A 16,339-nucleotide genomic window follows, 5' to 3' on the forward strand; every position below is an offset into this window, starting at 1 on the left:
CCATAGCATATTTTTTGAGGCTTCAAAATAGAGGTTCCCAGGGGGGTTATTATTTTTCAAAATTATATGTAAAATTAAAAAAAGTATTTCCGATTAAATATTTAAAATTATTTCTCAAACTGAAAAAATATATTTCCTTAGCATATTTTTAGGCGCCAAAAATAAAAATCTGCTCTGAAGGACATAAATTATCCTTTCCTCACATGCAATTTCACATTTGTTTTTTCTCCTCTCTCTCTCTCTCACACTCTCTTCTAACATTTTTAAGCAGTTACTTTTAAAATTCTCTTAATGCAGTTGGTTGTTGTTGTTGTAGTTGTTGTTATTAAATGTTGTCGGGATTTAAAAGCTATTAGAGGTCGTATGTTTGTCGTTGGCTGCTGCTTCTGCTGTTGTTCTTGCTGTCGTCGTCGTCATCGATTATATCATCGATGTTGATGGGTACGCATGTGCAGCACAAGATTATGTTTATGCTTTGATTTCTTGTGACAAATGGGACACTCAAACTTGGGTTCAACGCCGCATTCGAAACGTACATGTCTATTAAGGCTATGGGGACGTGCATATGAATTGCCGCAACGATCACAGGTGTAGGCACCACCCCAGGGGGCAGTACCACCCGAACCTGTGCCGCCGCCGCTGCCACCTGAAACCATACCAGAGCCGGCTGTGGCTCCAGCACTACCAGGGCCCAATTGGGCACCACTACCACCTCCGCCACCACTACCACTAACACCCGTTGTTGTGTTCCCCGTTCCACCACCACTACTGGAGGGTGTGTGAGGAGCCACAATGGCTGAGGTAGATGGACCCACACCACCACCAGATCCAGTACTGGTATTAAGAACGGCTGTACTTGAACCACTTGCGGACGGAACACCAGCTGAAGGCACATTAAGCAAACCACCGCCAGCCGTGGCACCAGTACCACTACCTCCAGCACTGCTGCTGCTGTAACGGCGTTTGGGTGATGTACCACCAGCTGCTCCGGCCGGTGGAAAATTCATAAAGGCATGAGTGGCGGCGGCAACATGAGGCGACGGATGCAAGCCATGCAAAGGCGTCTGGTGTGATGTTGCCACTGCGGCTATGGTGTGTAAGGCAGCCTGTTGTAATTGTGTAGCCGAGGTCATACCTGTTGATCCTGCTGAACCGGCAACTGTTGTTCCTGTGGCGGCGCCCGTTATCATGGCCGCCTCGGCAGCAGCTGCTGCCTGTTGCAACGCCATTGAAACAAGATTTAATTTAAAATGGCTAGGCAAACGCAAATCGCATGGTTGTTCACTTTCCATGCCCTCCTCGTCGTCATCATCGTCTGTGTTGATCATTGTTGAATGTTGTTGTAGATTATATTTTTCCTCGTTTTCATCTAAATTTGTGCTTGGTTCAAATTTTATCACACCCGATCCAGGGCCACCCATTGGCGTTGTGGCTGATGAGGAGCCTACCATTGGCAGGGGACTAGCTAAGGGGCTGCGTTTTAAACGATTACTGTGGCGTCTTCGTTGCAAATAATCATCCGCAACTCCAGCTCTACCCGTTGCAGTGGAACCATCTAAGGTTGTAATGGAAATTACAACCCGTGTAAATAAAAAAAAGAAAAAACACACCAAAAAAATTGGGAAAAATTTGAAGAAAAATGACATTAAGAAGAGGAAGAGAAAAAGAAAATAAAAAATATTTCATTAGTTATTTTTATATATAATAAAATATATATCAAACTTTTTAATAAATAACAAAAATATTCAAAGGTTTACAAAAACGGTATAATAAAATTAAAAAAAAAATATTAAATTAATATTAAATAAAATTAATAGAAAACTAAAAACACAAAAAAGTTAAATTTAATAATGTAAACAAATTATTATATTACCATGATTGAGTTTGTGCTGGGGGTGTTGGTGAAATTTCTTAAATTTTGTTTTGGTTGGTTTTTTTAATTCCAATATTTTTGTGTGTGGTTTTTGTATTGAATGGTAAGTAGGAAAATGTGAATCACAAAATATGTAGAAAATGCAAAATGTTTATGAATTGAAGAAATGTTGTGAAATATTGATTGACATGAGTGACGCAGACAGATGTTTGATTTGAGTTCGAATGTTTTTTTCTATTATAAAAATATTTTTTTTTTAAATTTCATAATTTAGTGGCAAGTCTTTTTATGAAATGTAAGGAAAACACACTGAAAAGCTTTACGGTTAGTGACACACATAAACATAAATTTTTAATGAAAAAATATATATTTTCAAGAATTTCAATAAAATCGATATTAAATTACTCAAAGGATTTTTTATTAAAAAAAGGGTTTTTTAAAGTTTTTCTAAATATTTTTAAATAAATTTTTTCAAGAATTTCTGTAAATTCAACAATAAGTTCTTCAAAGGATTTTTTATTGAAAAATGTTTTTTTTTTAAATTTTTTCTAAATATTTAAAAAAATATATTTCTAAACATTTGCATAAAATCGACATAAAATTTGCTCAAAGGTTTTTTTATTTTAAACATTTTTTTTTCTTCTAAAAAAATTATACTAAGTAACACCTTCTATTGACTTATCTTCCATGTCAACTATTACACATACTTAGGAGGGGTTTCTCTAGGACGATTCGAATTCAAATTCGTTCGAAATACTACCACACCTCCTGTTGTTGTAGGAAATGTTTGTTTGCTTGAAAATAAAAATTCAAATATTTTTAAAAACTCAGAAGTTTGGCAGTAGTTCGTCTTCGAATCCTCTTAGTGAAACAGGTCATAAATAAATTTCTAAATCAATTTCAATCAAGAAGATATGAAAGCGACCAGAAAAAATGGTGCACCTTCTAATTCTATTTTTTTTTAATTCTCTTTCATATATCTTGCGGCCCTGCAATGATACTGCAGGAGCCTTAAATGGATATGGGCTGGCCATCCTATATTTCAAGTGCAACTAATCCTTTTCTCATCCTTCCTCGTCTGTATTATCAACTTCCAGCTGTGCATCCTACAATCCAAACTACAATTCCACGGCAGTGGGTTCTTTAGTACCGGATTGACCCGAAACCGTAGTGTTTCGGTCAGCGGCTGCCAACCCAGCATCAAACCTATGCTTCTACTTAGGTTTTTATGCTGATACAACAACAAACAAACCTAACATTGGAACTAGCCCAAAAGCCATTTTTGTTGGTCATCATAGAATTCAATGAAGCTTTTGGGTCTTCATTATAGGAAGCATGGACCTACTCACGAAGAATATTATATCGTTGTGATCAAGATTACCAAGGGTACCTTTGGTAAATATTTCATAACGATCTTCGAACAGACCTTAAACTGCTCCTAATCAAACTCTTTTTTTTAATTTTTGTGAGAAAGGTGCCCGAACTGAATTTTCCAACTTCGAATACTTATGAATCTGCCCGGAAAGATATATCAGGAGCACAAGGACTATCTTCGGAAAAAAAAATCAATAGAAACTTCGAAGAGTTCTTAAGGAAGTGGCCTTAATTTGTAGACGAAATGAAGAGAGTTTTTATGGATGAGCTGAAAGGAGTCTTTATAGACGAGCTGAAGGGCGTCTTTATAGACGAGATGAAGGGAGTCTTTATGGACGAACTGAAGGGAGTCTTTATGGACGAGCTGAAGGGAGTCGTTTTAGACGAGCTGAAAGGAGTCTTTATAGACGACCGAAGGGTGTCTTTATAGGCGAGCTGAAGGGTGTCTTTATAGACGAGCTGAAGGGAGTCTTTATAGACGAGCTGTAGGAAGTCTTTATAGACGAGCAGAAGGGAGTCTTTATAGACGAGCTGAAGGGAGTCTTTCTAGACTAGCTGTAGGAAGTCTTTATAGACGAGCTGAAGGGTGTCTTTATAGACGAGCTGAAGGAAGTCTTTATAGACGAGCTGAAGGAAGTCGTTAAAGACGAGCTGAAGGGAGTCGTTATAGACGAAGTGAAGGGAGTCTTATAGACGAGCTGTAGGGAGTCTTTATAGACGAGCTGAAGGGAGTCTTTCTAGACGAGCTGAAGGGAGTCTTTCTAGACGAGCTGAAGGGAGTCTGTATAGACGAGCTGAAGGAAGTCTTTAGAGACGAGCTGAAAGGAGTCTTTATAGACGAGCTGAAGGGAGTCTTTATAGACGAGCTGAATGGAGTCTTTATAGACGAGCTGAAGAAAGTCTTTATTGGAAATGGAGAGGGACTAGTCACACCTTAAGAAAAAATGTTCACATCTTAACAGAATGGCGCTTCAAATAAATCTCCAAGGATCACGAAATCGAGGTCGACCAAGAAACACATGGCGACGAACAATAACCCAGAAACTAAGACAATGTAACCTTACATGGGAGGAGGAGGTGTAAATCCAACAACAACAGAACTGGTATTGTTCACCAGAAAGCGTAAGCTCGGTGAACAAATACCTAGGTACAATCCTGGATTCACAATTGAGATGGAAGAGGAACGGACGAAGCTAGGTATGATTGCACTCTATTCATGTAAGAATTCGATTGGGAAAAGCTGGAGATTAAATCCAGCTATTATACACTGCCTGCATAATACTGTTGTGAGACCCATCTTATCCTACGGATGCCTTGTCTGGTGGCACGCGCTTCGACATAAATCGAACTCCGGCAACATAGACAAGGTGCAGAGGGCAGCCTCGCTCCTGATGACTGGAGCTTTTAGCAGTACACCACAAGCGGCTCTAAATGCGATGTTGAACCTCTAGCCCATGAGACTCAGTATCAAAGGTCAAGCAGCACGTAGTGCCCTATGGCTACATGAATTGAATCGTTGGCGTGACAGCACCTATGGACATGCATGCATTCTTCGGGAGCTAAGACGAAACCTTAGCTTAAATCTGCAGGGGAAATTCAGGGACTACTTATCACCAGTCCAAAGATTTGAAGATATTGAGGTCGTTATCCCTAGTAGAGATGACTGGATCCGTAGTAACCCTCCTCTGGACGGTCTGGCTTTCTACACAGAAAGATGGACGAAGGTACCGGAGCTGGCGTCTACTGCGAAAAGCTTTGTCTCGAATACTCATTTAAGTTAAACAGCGACTGTAGTGTTTTCCAAGCAGAAATCTTCGCGATCAAAATGGCTGCAGAGTTGATAAAAAGTCTGGATGCAGAAATCTTTGAACCGGTGACTATCTTCGTTGATAGTCAGCCGGCTCTTAAATCCATCAAATCCTCCAACAACAAGTCTGAGGCCGTTCTTGAGTGTAGAACTGCTTTGGTGAACCTCACAAACGCTGTCCGACTCTGCTGGGTACCGGGACACTGTGACATTATGGGAAACGAGAAGGCAGATGAACTAGCAAGACATGGATCCCAATCAACAAGTCTAGCAATCACTGATTCAATCAAACCACCCATATGTCACCTTTTTCGGAGAGTGTAGACGCTCTTTGAAGAACGAGCCAAGGAACTATGGCATAATGAATCAAGGTGCAACGTGTCAAGGGCCATTTGGCCGACTCTATCAACAAACAGAGCAACTTCACTCTTAAATTTGAGCAATCCAGAAATCAGGGTATTGACGGGGGGTCATTACTGGTCATTGCAACATCCGAGTTTTTATCGGCAAATGGCAGGATGATGGCGTGGATTATTGTAGGCTCTGTGTGAGGAGTCGTTGCCCGATGTTAACTCGAAAGCGATATAGATTAACAGGAGTATGCTTTCCTCCAAGCTTAACCTTCTACTCAAACTCTCTTCTTTTGTCTTTTCAGGTACTTCTGAACTTCTTTTTCTGATTTATGGATGATCGCAATGGACCGAAAGGTCTCCGAGTGGCGTAGTCAAATTATATATTTGCTACACATCTCCAAACCTAACCTAACATACATGGGAGGATGCAAAAACAGCGGCAGCTAAGCGCGTAAGATGGTGATGCTTTGTGGAAACCAGAACCACAAGGACAGCTTTTGGGGGAAATTTCAAAACGATTATCGAACAGCTCTTAAACTGCTTTTTATCATTTTTTTTGTTTTTGTGTGAGAGTTTCCTAAAGGAGTGGAAGCATGGGTTTGCTCACGAAAATAATTAAATTGTTGAAATCACAAGGTCTACCTTTGGTGAAAATTTCAAAACTATCCTCGAACAAAGCTTATACTACACATAAGCGAAAATGTTGAACTTTTGTTAGGGTAGCTACCCGCCGTATTCCTTTCAATAAAAAGTGTGGGGTGGAACGACACAGTTTCCGTTTTGATAGCCATACACTGAAGAGCACACTTAATATTTATATAATTTCATAGATATAAATTTAGTTTCATAAGAATTCAAATGTTCGACTTGATTAATTTGACAATTTCCATAAGATTTTACATGAAAATTGTCGTAATTGTCCATCAAGTCGTTAGTTTAATATTTCAACTTAAACTCAAAAAATAAAAGGCATTTTTGCATCATGTAAGAAAATGCAAAAATTCACAAAGAATTTATATAAAACTACGGCTATAAAAGTAATTTTTTAAGTATTTAATAAACAATTAACTTCTATAAAAATTATATTAAAAAACATATAGAAAATCAACTATAAAGAAATATCTATGTTCATTTGATTTTTGAGGTTATGATCTAATGGACCTAATGAATTTCCAATGAAATTACATATGTATATTAAGTTATTGTTTGTTAAAAAAACTCATATGGAAACTCAATTCGTAAGTTATCCTGTTCATCAGTAGTATGGACTTGAAGTATGGACTTGACTTGTCGTAGGGGTCGCGTGGACAAACTTTTGACAAAAAATTTCAATACGATACGAGACATGACTTTAAACAGCAATGTGGTGAAAAAAATTTCAAATTTTTTTGTTGGAGGTATCTAAAGGTGTGGACCGATATAGTCCATATTTGAGCCTGACTTATAATGTCTTGAAGAAATATTACGAAATCGCTAAAATTACCTCTAACCATGTAGTATGAACTTGATATCGCTCATAGACATCGATACAAGTTACGATTCTATGGTAAAGGCATTCAGTAAAATGACGGTTACATTTGTGACTTTCAAACATATGTATGTATATCCACACTAAAGATGACAATATGGATGTTTAGGCAAACATTACATTAAAAATAAGGAATCCCTTACATATACAAAGAATGTATTTGTGGGAGTCCACACCTGAGAAGAAATCCAAATTTCAATTCGATTGCCTAACATATACTATTATTATCTGCTATTAAAAAAACATAACCTCAATAAAATTGATTGATGATGTAAATAACACTCATATTATTTGATGTACATAACCTCAATACTATGCGCTAGATTATTCAAATATATATATGTACATTATGTATATTACAATAACAAATTCTTCTCTCAACTAACTTATAAAATACGCATGCACTTATAACAAATTTTCAAAATGTTTTTTTACAATTCAGAAAAAAAAAATTAATACAACATTACCTGATTTTGAAATAGTGATTTGTGTTTTTTTGGTAGATAGAAAACATAATACATGGTACGTATGTGAACAGGAAATTGAGGAGGTTTGAATTTTGGTGAGGTTGGGGACTTTAAAAGAACAAGAACCGGAAACCAGCTGCTGTAGAAGAAATAATTTTGAATTTTGAAGAAAATTAAGCCAATAAAACGATCGCCTTGTGAAATTTCATCTTCTGCACTTCTTGTTCGTTCTTGTTAGCTTCCGTTTCTTTCTTTTGTTTGTTTTCATTTCAGGAAGAGGGTAGAAGGAAAGTTATATACAAAAAAATACAATTTTAAAAATAAAGGCTGTAAGAAAAATAAAATTTCAAATAAAATAATAAAACAAGTAAAAACGGATCAGTCGGCTTTGCCGACAGCTAAATACCCTCAGCCTATGACTGTATAAAAACGATAACTGGAGCGGTGGATCTAAACGAATAATGAACAAATTTGTAATTAAAAAGTAAAAATAAAAATTAAATATATTTTTTGTAATTGTCGGTTCTCATATCAATGGATGTTTTGGCTTCTTTAGAAAAAAATAATGTTGAAATTTCAACATATTAAGGATTAAAGTGCATTGAACCGAATCTGAATCTAAATATGAAGTAATTTCAAATATTTCAGAGCCTTTGGTACTATTATGGCAGGAAGAATGGTATAGCCCACGAAGAATACTATATGCTGTCACTAGCATCACAAGGAGTACCTTCGGTAAAAAAATCAAAACAATAAAACAGCCCTAAAAACGGCATTTATTCAAAAGTTTTTATCTTTTTAGAGGTTTTTGGTTAGAGAGAGGTTAGCAAGCATGGCCTTCGTTGTAATCAGTATCACAAGGACTACATTCCCTAACAATATCAAAACAATCCTCGAGTAGGCCTTATACTGCATTTTAACGAATATGTTGATCATTTGTGAGGGAGGTAGCCGAGGGAGGGTAGCCGAGGAGTTGTACGATATAGTCCATCTTCGAACTTGATTTTAAGATTAAAAGAGAAATATTAGGTTGTGCACATTTGGACCAGTGCCCATCAGACATTTTAGTGGGTCGCCGTGGGATTTTAACAGAGCTTTAGGGTTATTATGTCAAGAAGCATGGAGGTGCCCAAAAATCACAAGGGATACCTTTTGGTTAAACCGAAGATATTGTCCGTTATAGATGTCATCATAACTTAATGTAGATTTCGCAGAAATGTTGCCCTGTGTAATGATTCAATAAAATCGAATGGTACTAGGTTCTCAGTCATTTAAGTTGGTTTCGACAGGGTTTTTGGGAGCTTCATTTATTTCAGGATTATGAACTTGCCTCCGATATAAATTGTACCGTCGTAGTAGAGAGGTCGCGAAGACAACCTTTAGCAAAAAATTTCAAAACCGTTCAAGAGCTGATCCCAAACTGCAGATTTGCGAAAATTTGAGATTTTTTTTTTGATATATAATTTGAGAATATATATTTTTTTAATTTTCAAAAATATTATTTTTGAATTAAAAGCTTTTTTTCATAAAAAACATTTTTGAAAGTAAATAATACATTTTTAAAATTAATAATGTTTTTTTTTATAAATTTTAAGGAAAAAAAGAATTTTTTAAAATTAAATAATAATTTAAAAAATTACTTTTTAATTAAAAAATATAGTTTATCTTAAAAAATAGTTTCTAATTTAAAAAAAAAAATATTTTTTAATTTGTAAAATATATTTCTTCATTTTAAAGAAATAGTTTTTAATTTAAAAAATAATATTTATTTAAAAAATATTTATAAAAATTACTTTTTATTTTGAAAAATGTTTTATTCAGTTTCAACAAAGTATTTCAATATTTTTTTTTTTTAAATAAAAACTATTTTTTTTTTTTAATTAAAAAAATAATTTTTAAAGACAAAAGTTTGGACCAAAGAAATTATTTGTTTTCTTAAAAAACTTTTTTGAAATTAATGAAATTAATTTATTTTTAAATCAAAAAATAATAAAGAATTAATTTATTAAAACTAAAAAAAAATAATTAAAAAATATATTTTATCTTAAAAAATATTTTCTAATTAAAAAAAAAAAAATATTTTTTAATTTTAAAAATATATTTCTTAATTTTGAATAATATTTTAGTTAGAAAGAAATATTTTTTTTAATTAAATAATAACTTAAAATATTACTTTTTAATTAAAAAATATAGGTTATCTTAAAAAATATTTTCTAATTTAAAAAAATATTTTTTAATTTGTAAAATATATTTCTTAATTTTAAAGAAATATGTTTTAATTTAAAAAATAATATTTATTTAAAAAAATATATAAGAAATAACTTTTTATTTTGAAAAATGATTTATTTAGTTTCAAAAATGCATTTCAATATTTTTTTAAAACAAAAAATATTTTTAATCAAAAAATAATTTTTAAAGAAAAAAGTTTGGACCGAAGAAATTATTTGTTTTTAAAATTAAAAATATTTTTTATGAATTTTAAAGAAAGAAATATTTTTTAAAAATTTAAAAAAATATTTTTTTGGTTATCTTAAAAAATATTTTCTTATTTAAAAAAATATTTTTTAATTTGTAAAATATATTTCTTAATTTTAAAGAAATATGTTTTAATTTAAAAAAAATATATAAAAAATGACTTTTTATTTTGAAAAAGGGTTTATTAAGTTTCAAAAAATGTTTTTAATGTTTTTTTTTTTAATAAAAAATATTTTTAATTAAAAAATAATTTTTAAAGAAAAAAGTTGGGACCAAAGAAATTATTTGTTTTCTTAAAAAACTTTTTTGAAATTAAAGAATAATGCACTTTTAAATTAAAAAATAATTTATTAAAACTAAAAAAATAATTAAAAAATATATTTTATCTTAAAAAATATTTTCTAATTTTAAAAAATATATTTTTTAATTTTAAAAACATATTTCTTAATTTTAAATATTTTAGTTTTAAAAATTATTTTATTTTTATTTAATTTCAAAAATGTATTTTAATATATTTTTTTTTAATTAAAAATATTTTTTAAAGAAAAAAGTATGGACCATATCGTTCCGGAGATATCGTCAGAAGGAAGGAAAGGTTTAATTGTCTGAATTTTAAAGAAATATGTTTTAATTTAAAAAAATAATATTTATTTAAAAAACATATAAAAATTGACTTTTTATTTTGAAAAATGTTTTATTTACTTTCAAATATTTTTTTAATATTTCTTTTTAAAATAAAAAAATATTTTTAATTAAAAAATAATTTTTAAAGAAAAAAGTTTGGACCAAAGAAATTATTTGTTTTCTTAAAAAACTTTTTTGAATTTAAAAAATAATGCATTATTAAATCAAAAAATAATAAAAAATAATTTATTAAAACTAAAAAAAATAATTAGAAATATATGTTATCTTAAAAAATATTTTCTAATTTAAAAAAAATATATTTTTTAATTTTAAAAATATATTTCTAAATTGTAAATAATATTTTAGTTTTAAAAATTATTTTTTTTTTTTATTTTTTATTTAATTTCAAAAAAGTAATTTAATATTTTTTTTTAATTAAAAAATAGTTTTTTTTTGAAGAAAAAAGTATGGACCAAAGCTTTCCGAAGTTGTCGTCAGACGGACGGACAGGTTTAATTGTCTGAAACGGATGTCGGCCAAACATACTTGGGGTTCAAAACCATTATTTCGATGAGGCACATTTTTGATCGTATCTAAGTATATATACTCCCGTCTATAGTCTAAAGGCTGAGGGTATAATACAGTTAAGATTCTGGCTGTGGTCACAGTGTCCAACGAAAACCTATTTTATAGAATTTCCCATGATTTCGTTAGGAATAAAGGCTTTCTTTAGAAACTGTGAAACAATTTAAAGTTTCCGGCTTTCGGTTATTAAAGCATCAATTCAGACTTGTGTGAAGGTGTGAAGAAACACTTTCAGTATGATTTGTCTGAACATTCTACTTAAGACAATCAAGCAGACCGGTTTTCATTTTCTTATCGACATCAATTAAGTCCATAAGAAAATGAAATCAAGTGTTTGATAGTAAATCGAACAAGCTGCGTTCCGAATCATCTTAGAAAACTGGCCATAAGTAAGGCTAATTATTTGGAAATGTAACAGTGGGTTTTTTTAATAAAGTACATGGTCCTATGAAATGTCAAAAGGCGCATCCCTCAAAGGTTTACTTTGAAGATTACGTTTTTGGACATTTCAGGTGACGACTGGGTAAAAAGTAAATTCACATTTCGAAATAACATGGTAAAGTAGTCTACCTTAATACAAAAAACAGTCTACAATTCAAACATTTTGTTTTCAACAAAAGAAAATTAAAAAGTTCAATACTTTTATGGACATTATTACAAATTCAAATTAGTTATTGGTTGGATTTTGGTCGAAAAGTTTCTACAAGGAACTGAAAAACAAAACATAACATAACGTTGTAATGTAAAATGTAAGATAAGCCTACCTTTACTTAAAAAATAATACAACAAAATCAAAATCCAAAAACCCAACCAAAAACAATCCATCAATTTGTAAAAAATATCCATTTAACAAAATTACAAAATTAAACTACTACAAAAAAAAAATACTATTTCTTCTTCTTGTTGTTTCCACATACACAACAACAATTTCCAAGTAGATAAAGGAGAGAGGTAGATATGTAAATAGTATCATTATCATCAACTTTCAACAAATTTCTAAATTATACAAAGTTATAATTTTAATTATTATAATTACACATTTAAAAATATTAATGATATACAATACAAGTATATATAAAAAGGAAATCTACATAAATATTTGTAGCGGTTTTTTAGATTTTCTTTTGACTTTGTGAAGGCATGCAAACTTCCAAAGATCATCATCTCATTCATGATTACACTCACGACCCTTTGGTGCCTTGGGTTTTCCACAATAGATGTTGTTTTATGGCAAGACACGGGATAGGCCGTTGGCGGTGTTTTTATTGATTAGAAACCTCGTCCTGTATTTGTGTTTTTTTGGGTATAGGCATACAGACAGACAGTTGACGATAGGATTCATGTAATCATCAGGCCCACCTGAAAGAAAAAATATGTTAGTAAAAATTGTCGTTTAAAAATGACAAGAGGGAAGATTTGGCGGTTTGGTTTCGTCGTATAAAAAGGGGGTGGGTGGAGGGGAAATTAATAAAGGAAGGAGGAGATTTGGGAATAAATAATTACAAAATTAAAGGTAAAAATAAAAGCTATATAAAAAGGTAAAAGATGTTTGAACTACTATCCACATATGTATGTCGGACCTGAGTGATATAAATTGATACATTTGTGACAATTTTACTTACCACTGCGCATTAACTGAAAAAATGTTATCCCATGGATGACCCCTATAGGTGTCATGAAGACAACTTTAGGAGGACTTCTAGCTACAGAAGACAACTATAGGAGGTCTCCCATCTATAGTAGACCTCTTTAGGAGGTCTTCCATTTAAAGAAGGCCCCTTAAGGAGGTAATCTATTTATAGAATACCACTTTTGGAGGTCTGCTATCTAAAGAGAACATCTTTAGGAGGTCTTGCACTTACAGAAGACCAATTTAAGAGGACTTTTATCTATAGAAGATCCCTTTAGGGGGTCCTCCACCTATATAACAACCCGTTTAAGAAGTCGTCTATCTATTGAAGACCCCTTCCAGAGGACTTCTATATATTGAGGATTCCATCAGGAGGCTTTCTATCTATTGAATACCCCCTCAGGATGTCTTCTGCTTATAGAACATCAATTTAGGTGGTTTTCTGTCTATAGAGGACCCCTGTAGGAGGCCTTGTACATAAAGAAAACCTTTAAGATGTCTTCAGGAGGTTTTCTATCTATAGAACCCCCCTTTAGGAGGTTTTCTATCTATAGAAGGCCCCTTTAGGAGGTTCTCTATCTATAGAAGACCCCTTTAGGAGATTTCTATCTATAGAAGAGCCCTTTAGGAGGTTTTCTATGTATAGAAGACCACTTTAGGAGATTTTCTATCTGTAGAAGATCCCTTTAGGAGGTTTTCTATCTATAGAAGTCCCCTATAGGAGGCCTTTTATATATAGAAGACCCCTTTAGGAGGTTTTTTTATCTATAGAAGACCTTTTTAGGAGGTCTTTTATCTATAGCAGACCCCTTTAGGAGGTTTCCTATTTATAGAAGTCCCCTATAGGAGACCTTTTATCTACAGAAGACCCCTTTAGGGGGTCTTTTATCTATAGAAGACCTTTCTAGGAGGTCTTCTATCTATACAAGACCTTTCTAGGAGGTCTTCTATCTATACAAGACCCCTTTAGGAGGTCTTCTATCTACAGAAGACCCCTTTAGGAGGTCTTTTATGTATAGAAGACCCCTTTAGGAGGTCTTTTATCTATAGAAGACCTTTCTAGGAGGTCTTCTATCTATAGAAGACCTTTCTAGGAGGTCTTCTATCTATACAAGACCTTTCTAGGAGGTCTTCGATCTATAGAAGACCCCTTTAGGAGGTCTTCTATCTACAGAAGACCCCTTTAGGAGGTCCTTTATCTGTAGAAGACCTTTCTAGGAGGTCTTATATCTATTGAAAACCCCTTTAGGAGGTCTTCTATCTATGGAACACCTCTCTAGGAGGTCGTCTATCTATAGAAGATAGGAGGTCTTATATCTATAGAAGACCCCTTTAGGAGGTCTTTTATCTATAGTAGACCTTTCTTGGAGGTCTTCTATCTATAGAAGACCACCCTAGGGGATCTTCTATCTATACAAGACCTTTCTAGGAGGTCTTCTATCTATAGAAGACCCCTTTAAGAGGTCTTTTATCTATAGAAGACCCCTTTAGGAGGTCTTTTATCTATAGAAGTCCTTTCTAGGAGGTCTTCTATCTATACAAGACCTTTCTAGGAGGTCTTCTATCTATACAAGACCTTTCTAGGAGGTCTTCGATCTATAGAAGACCCCTTTAGGAGGTCTTCTATCTACAGAAGACCCCTTTAGGAGGTCCTTTATCTGTAGAAGACCTTTCTAGGAGGTCTTATATCTATTGAAAACCCCTTTAGGAGGTCTTCTATCTATGGAACACCTCTCTAGGAGGTCGTCTATCTATAGAAGATAGGAGGTCTTATATCTATAGAAGACCCCTTTAGGAGGTCTTTTATCTATAGTAGACCTTTCGAGGAGGTCTTCTATCTATAGAAGACCACCCTAGGGGATCTTCTATCTATACAAGACCTTTCTAGGAGGTCTTCTATCTATAGAAGACCCCTTTAAGAGGTCTTTTATCTATAGAAGACCCCTTTAGGAGGTCTTTTATCTATAGAAGTCCTTTCTAGGAGGTCTTCTATCTATACAAGACCTTTCTAGGAGGTCTTCTATCTATACAAGACCTTTCTAGGAGGTCTTCGATCTATAGAAGACCCCTTTAGGAGGTCTTCTATCTACAGAAGACCCCTTTAGGAGGTCCTTTATCTGTAGAAGACCTTTCTAGGAGGTCTTATATCTATTGAAAACCCCTTTAGGAGGTCTTCTATCTATGGAACACCTCTCTATGAGGTCGTCTATCTATAGAAGATAGGAGGTCTTATATCTATAGAAGACCCCTTTAGGAGGTCTTTTATCTATAGTAGACCTTTCGAGGAGGTCTTCTATCTATAGAAGACCACCCTAGGGGATCTTCTATCTATACAAGACCTTTCTAGGAGGTCTTCTATCTATAGAAGACCCCTTTAAGAGGTCTTTTATCTATAGAAGACCCCTTTAGGAGGTCTTTTATCTATAGAAGTCCTTTCTAGGAGGTCTTCTATCTATGCAAGACCTTTCTAGGAGGTCTTCTATCTATACAAGACCTTTCTAGGAGGTCTTCGATCTATAGAAGACCCCTTTAGGAGGTCTTCTATCTACAGAAGACCCCTTTAGGAGGTCCTTTATCTGTAGAAGACCTTTCTAGGAGGTCTTATATCTATTGAAAACCCCTTTAGGAGGTCTTCTATCTATGGAACACCTCTCTATGAGGTCGTCTATCTATAGAAGATAGGAGGTCTTATATCTATAGAAGACCCCTTTAGGAGGTCTTTTATCTATAGTAGACCTTTCTAGGAGGTCTTCTATCTATAGAAGACCACCCTAGGGGATCTTCTATCTATACAAGACCTTTCTAGGAGGTCTTCTATCTATAGAAGACCCCTTTAAGAGGTCTTTTATCTATAGAAGACCCCTTTAGGAGGTCTTTTATCTGTAGAAGACCTTTCTAGGAGGTCTTATATCTATAGAAAACTCCTTTAGGAGGTCTTCTATCTATGGAAGACCTCCCTAGGAGGTTTTCTATCTATAGAAGACCCCTTTAAGAAGCCTTTTATCTATAGAAGACCCCTTTAGGAGACCTTTCTAGGAGGTCTTCTATCTACAGAAGACCCCTTTAGGAGGTCTTTTATCTGTAGAAGACCTTTTTAGGAGGTCTTATATCTATAGAAAACCCCTTTAGGAGGTCTTCTATCTATGGAAGACCTCTCTAGGAGGTCTTCTATCTATAGAAGATAGGAGGTCTTCTATCTATAGAAGACCCCTTTAGGAGGTCTTTTATCTATATAAGTCCTTTCTAGGAGGTCTTCTATCTATAGAAGACCTTTCTAGGAGGTCTTCTATCTATACAAGACCTTTCTCGGAGGTCTTCTATCTATAGAAGACCTTTCTAGGAGGTCTTCAATCTATAGAAGACCCCTTTAGGAGGTCTTCTATCTATACAAGACCTTTCTAGGAGGTCCTCTATCTATAGAAGACCCCTTTAGGAAGTCTTCTATCTACAGAAGACCCCTTTAGGAGGTATTTTATCTGTAGAAGACCTTTCTAGGAGGTCTTATATCTATAGAAAACCCCTTTAGGAGGTCTTCTATCTATGGAAGACCTCTCCTCTATGAGGTCTTCTATCTATGGAAGACCTCTCTAGGAGGTCTTCTATCTATAGAAGATAGGAGGTCT

At 33.7% G+C, this 16,339-nt stretch overlaps 2 protein-coding genes across 4 annotated transcripts in view; both read right to left on the reverse strand.

Moving 5' to 3' along the window:
* The window catches only part of LOC141405511 (longitudinals lacking protein, isoforms F/I/K/T-like), a 496,088-nt gene that overhangs the window by 161,933 nt on the left and 317,816 nt on the right, over positions 1 to 16,339 (reverse strand). The gene's annotated exons all lie outside the window — the stretch shown is intronic.
* Positions 302 to 12,718, reverse strand: LOC141405956 (uncharacterized). Its single transcript, XM_073990917.1, has 2 exons — positions 12,709 to 12,718; positions 302 to 1,555 (listed from the first exon to the last, which is right to left on the reverse strand). The coding sequence occupies exons 1-2, from the start codon at positions 12,716 to 12,718 to the stop codon at positions 426 to 428; spliced, it is 1,140 nt and encodes a 379-aa protein (XP_073847018.1). The 3' UTR covers positions 302 to 425.

Source organism: Musca autumnalis, unplaced genomic scaffold (genome assembly GCF_047663935.1).
Source record: "Musca autumnalis isolate F117 unplaced genomic scaffold, ASM4766393v1 scaffold_5, whole genome shotgun sequence".
Lineage (NCBI taxonomy): Eukaryota > Metazoa > Arthropoda > Insecta > Diptera > Muscidae > Musca > Musca autumnalis.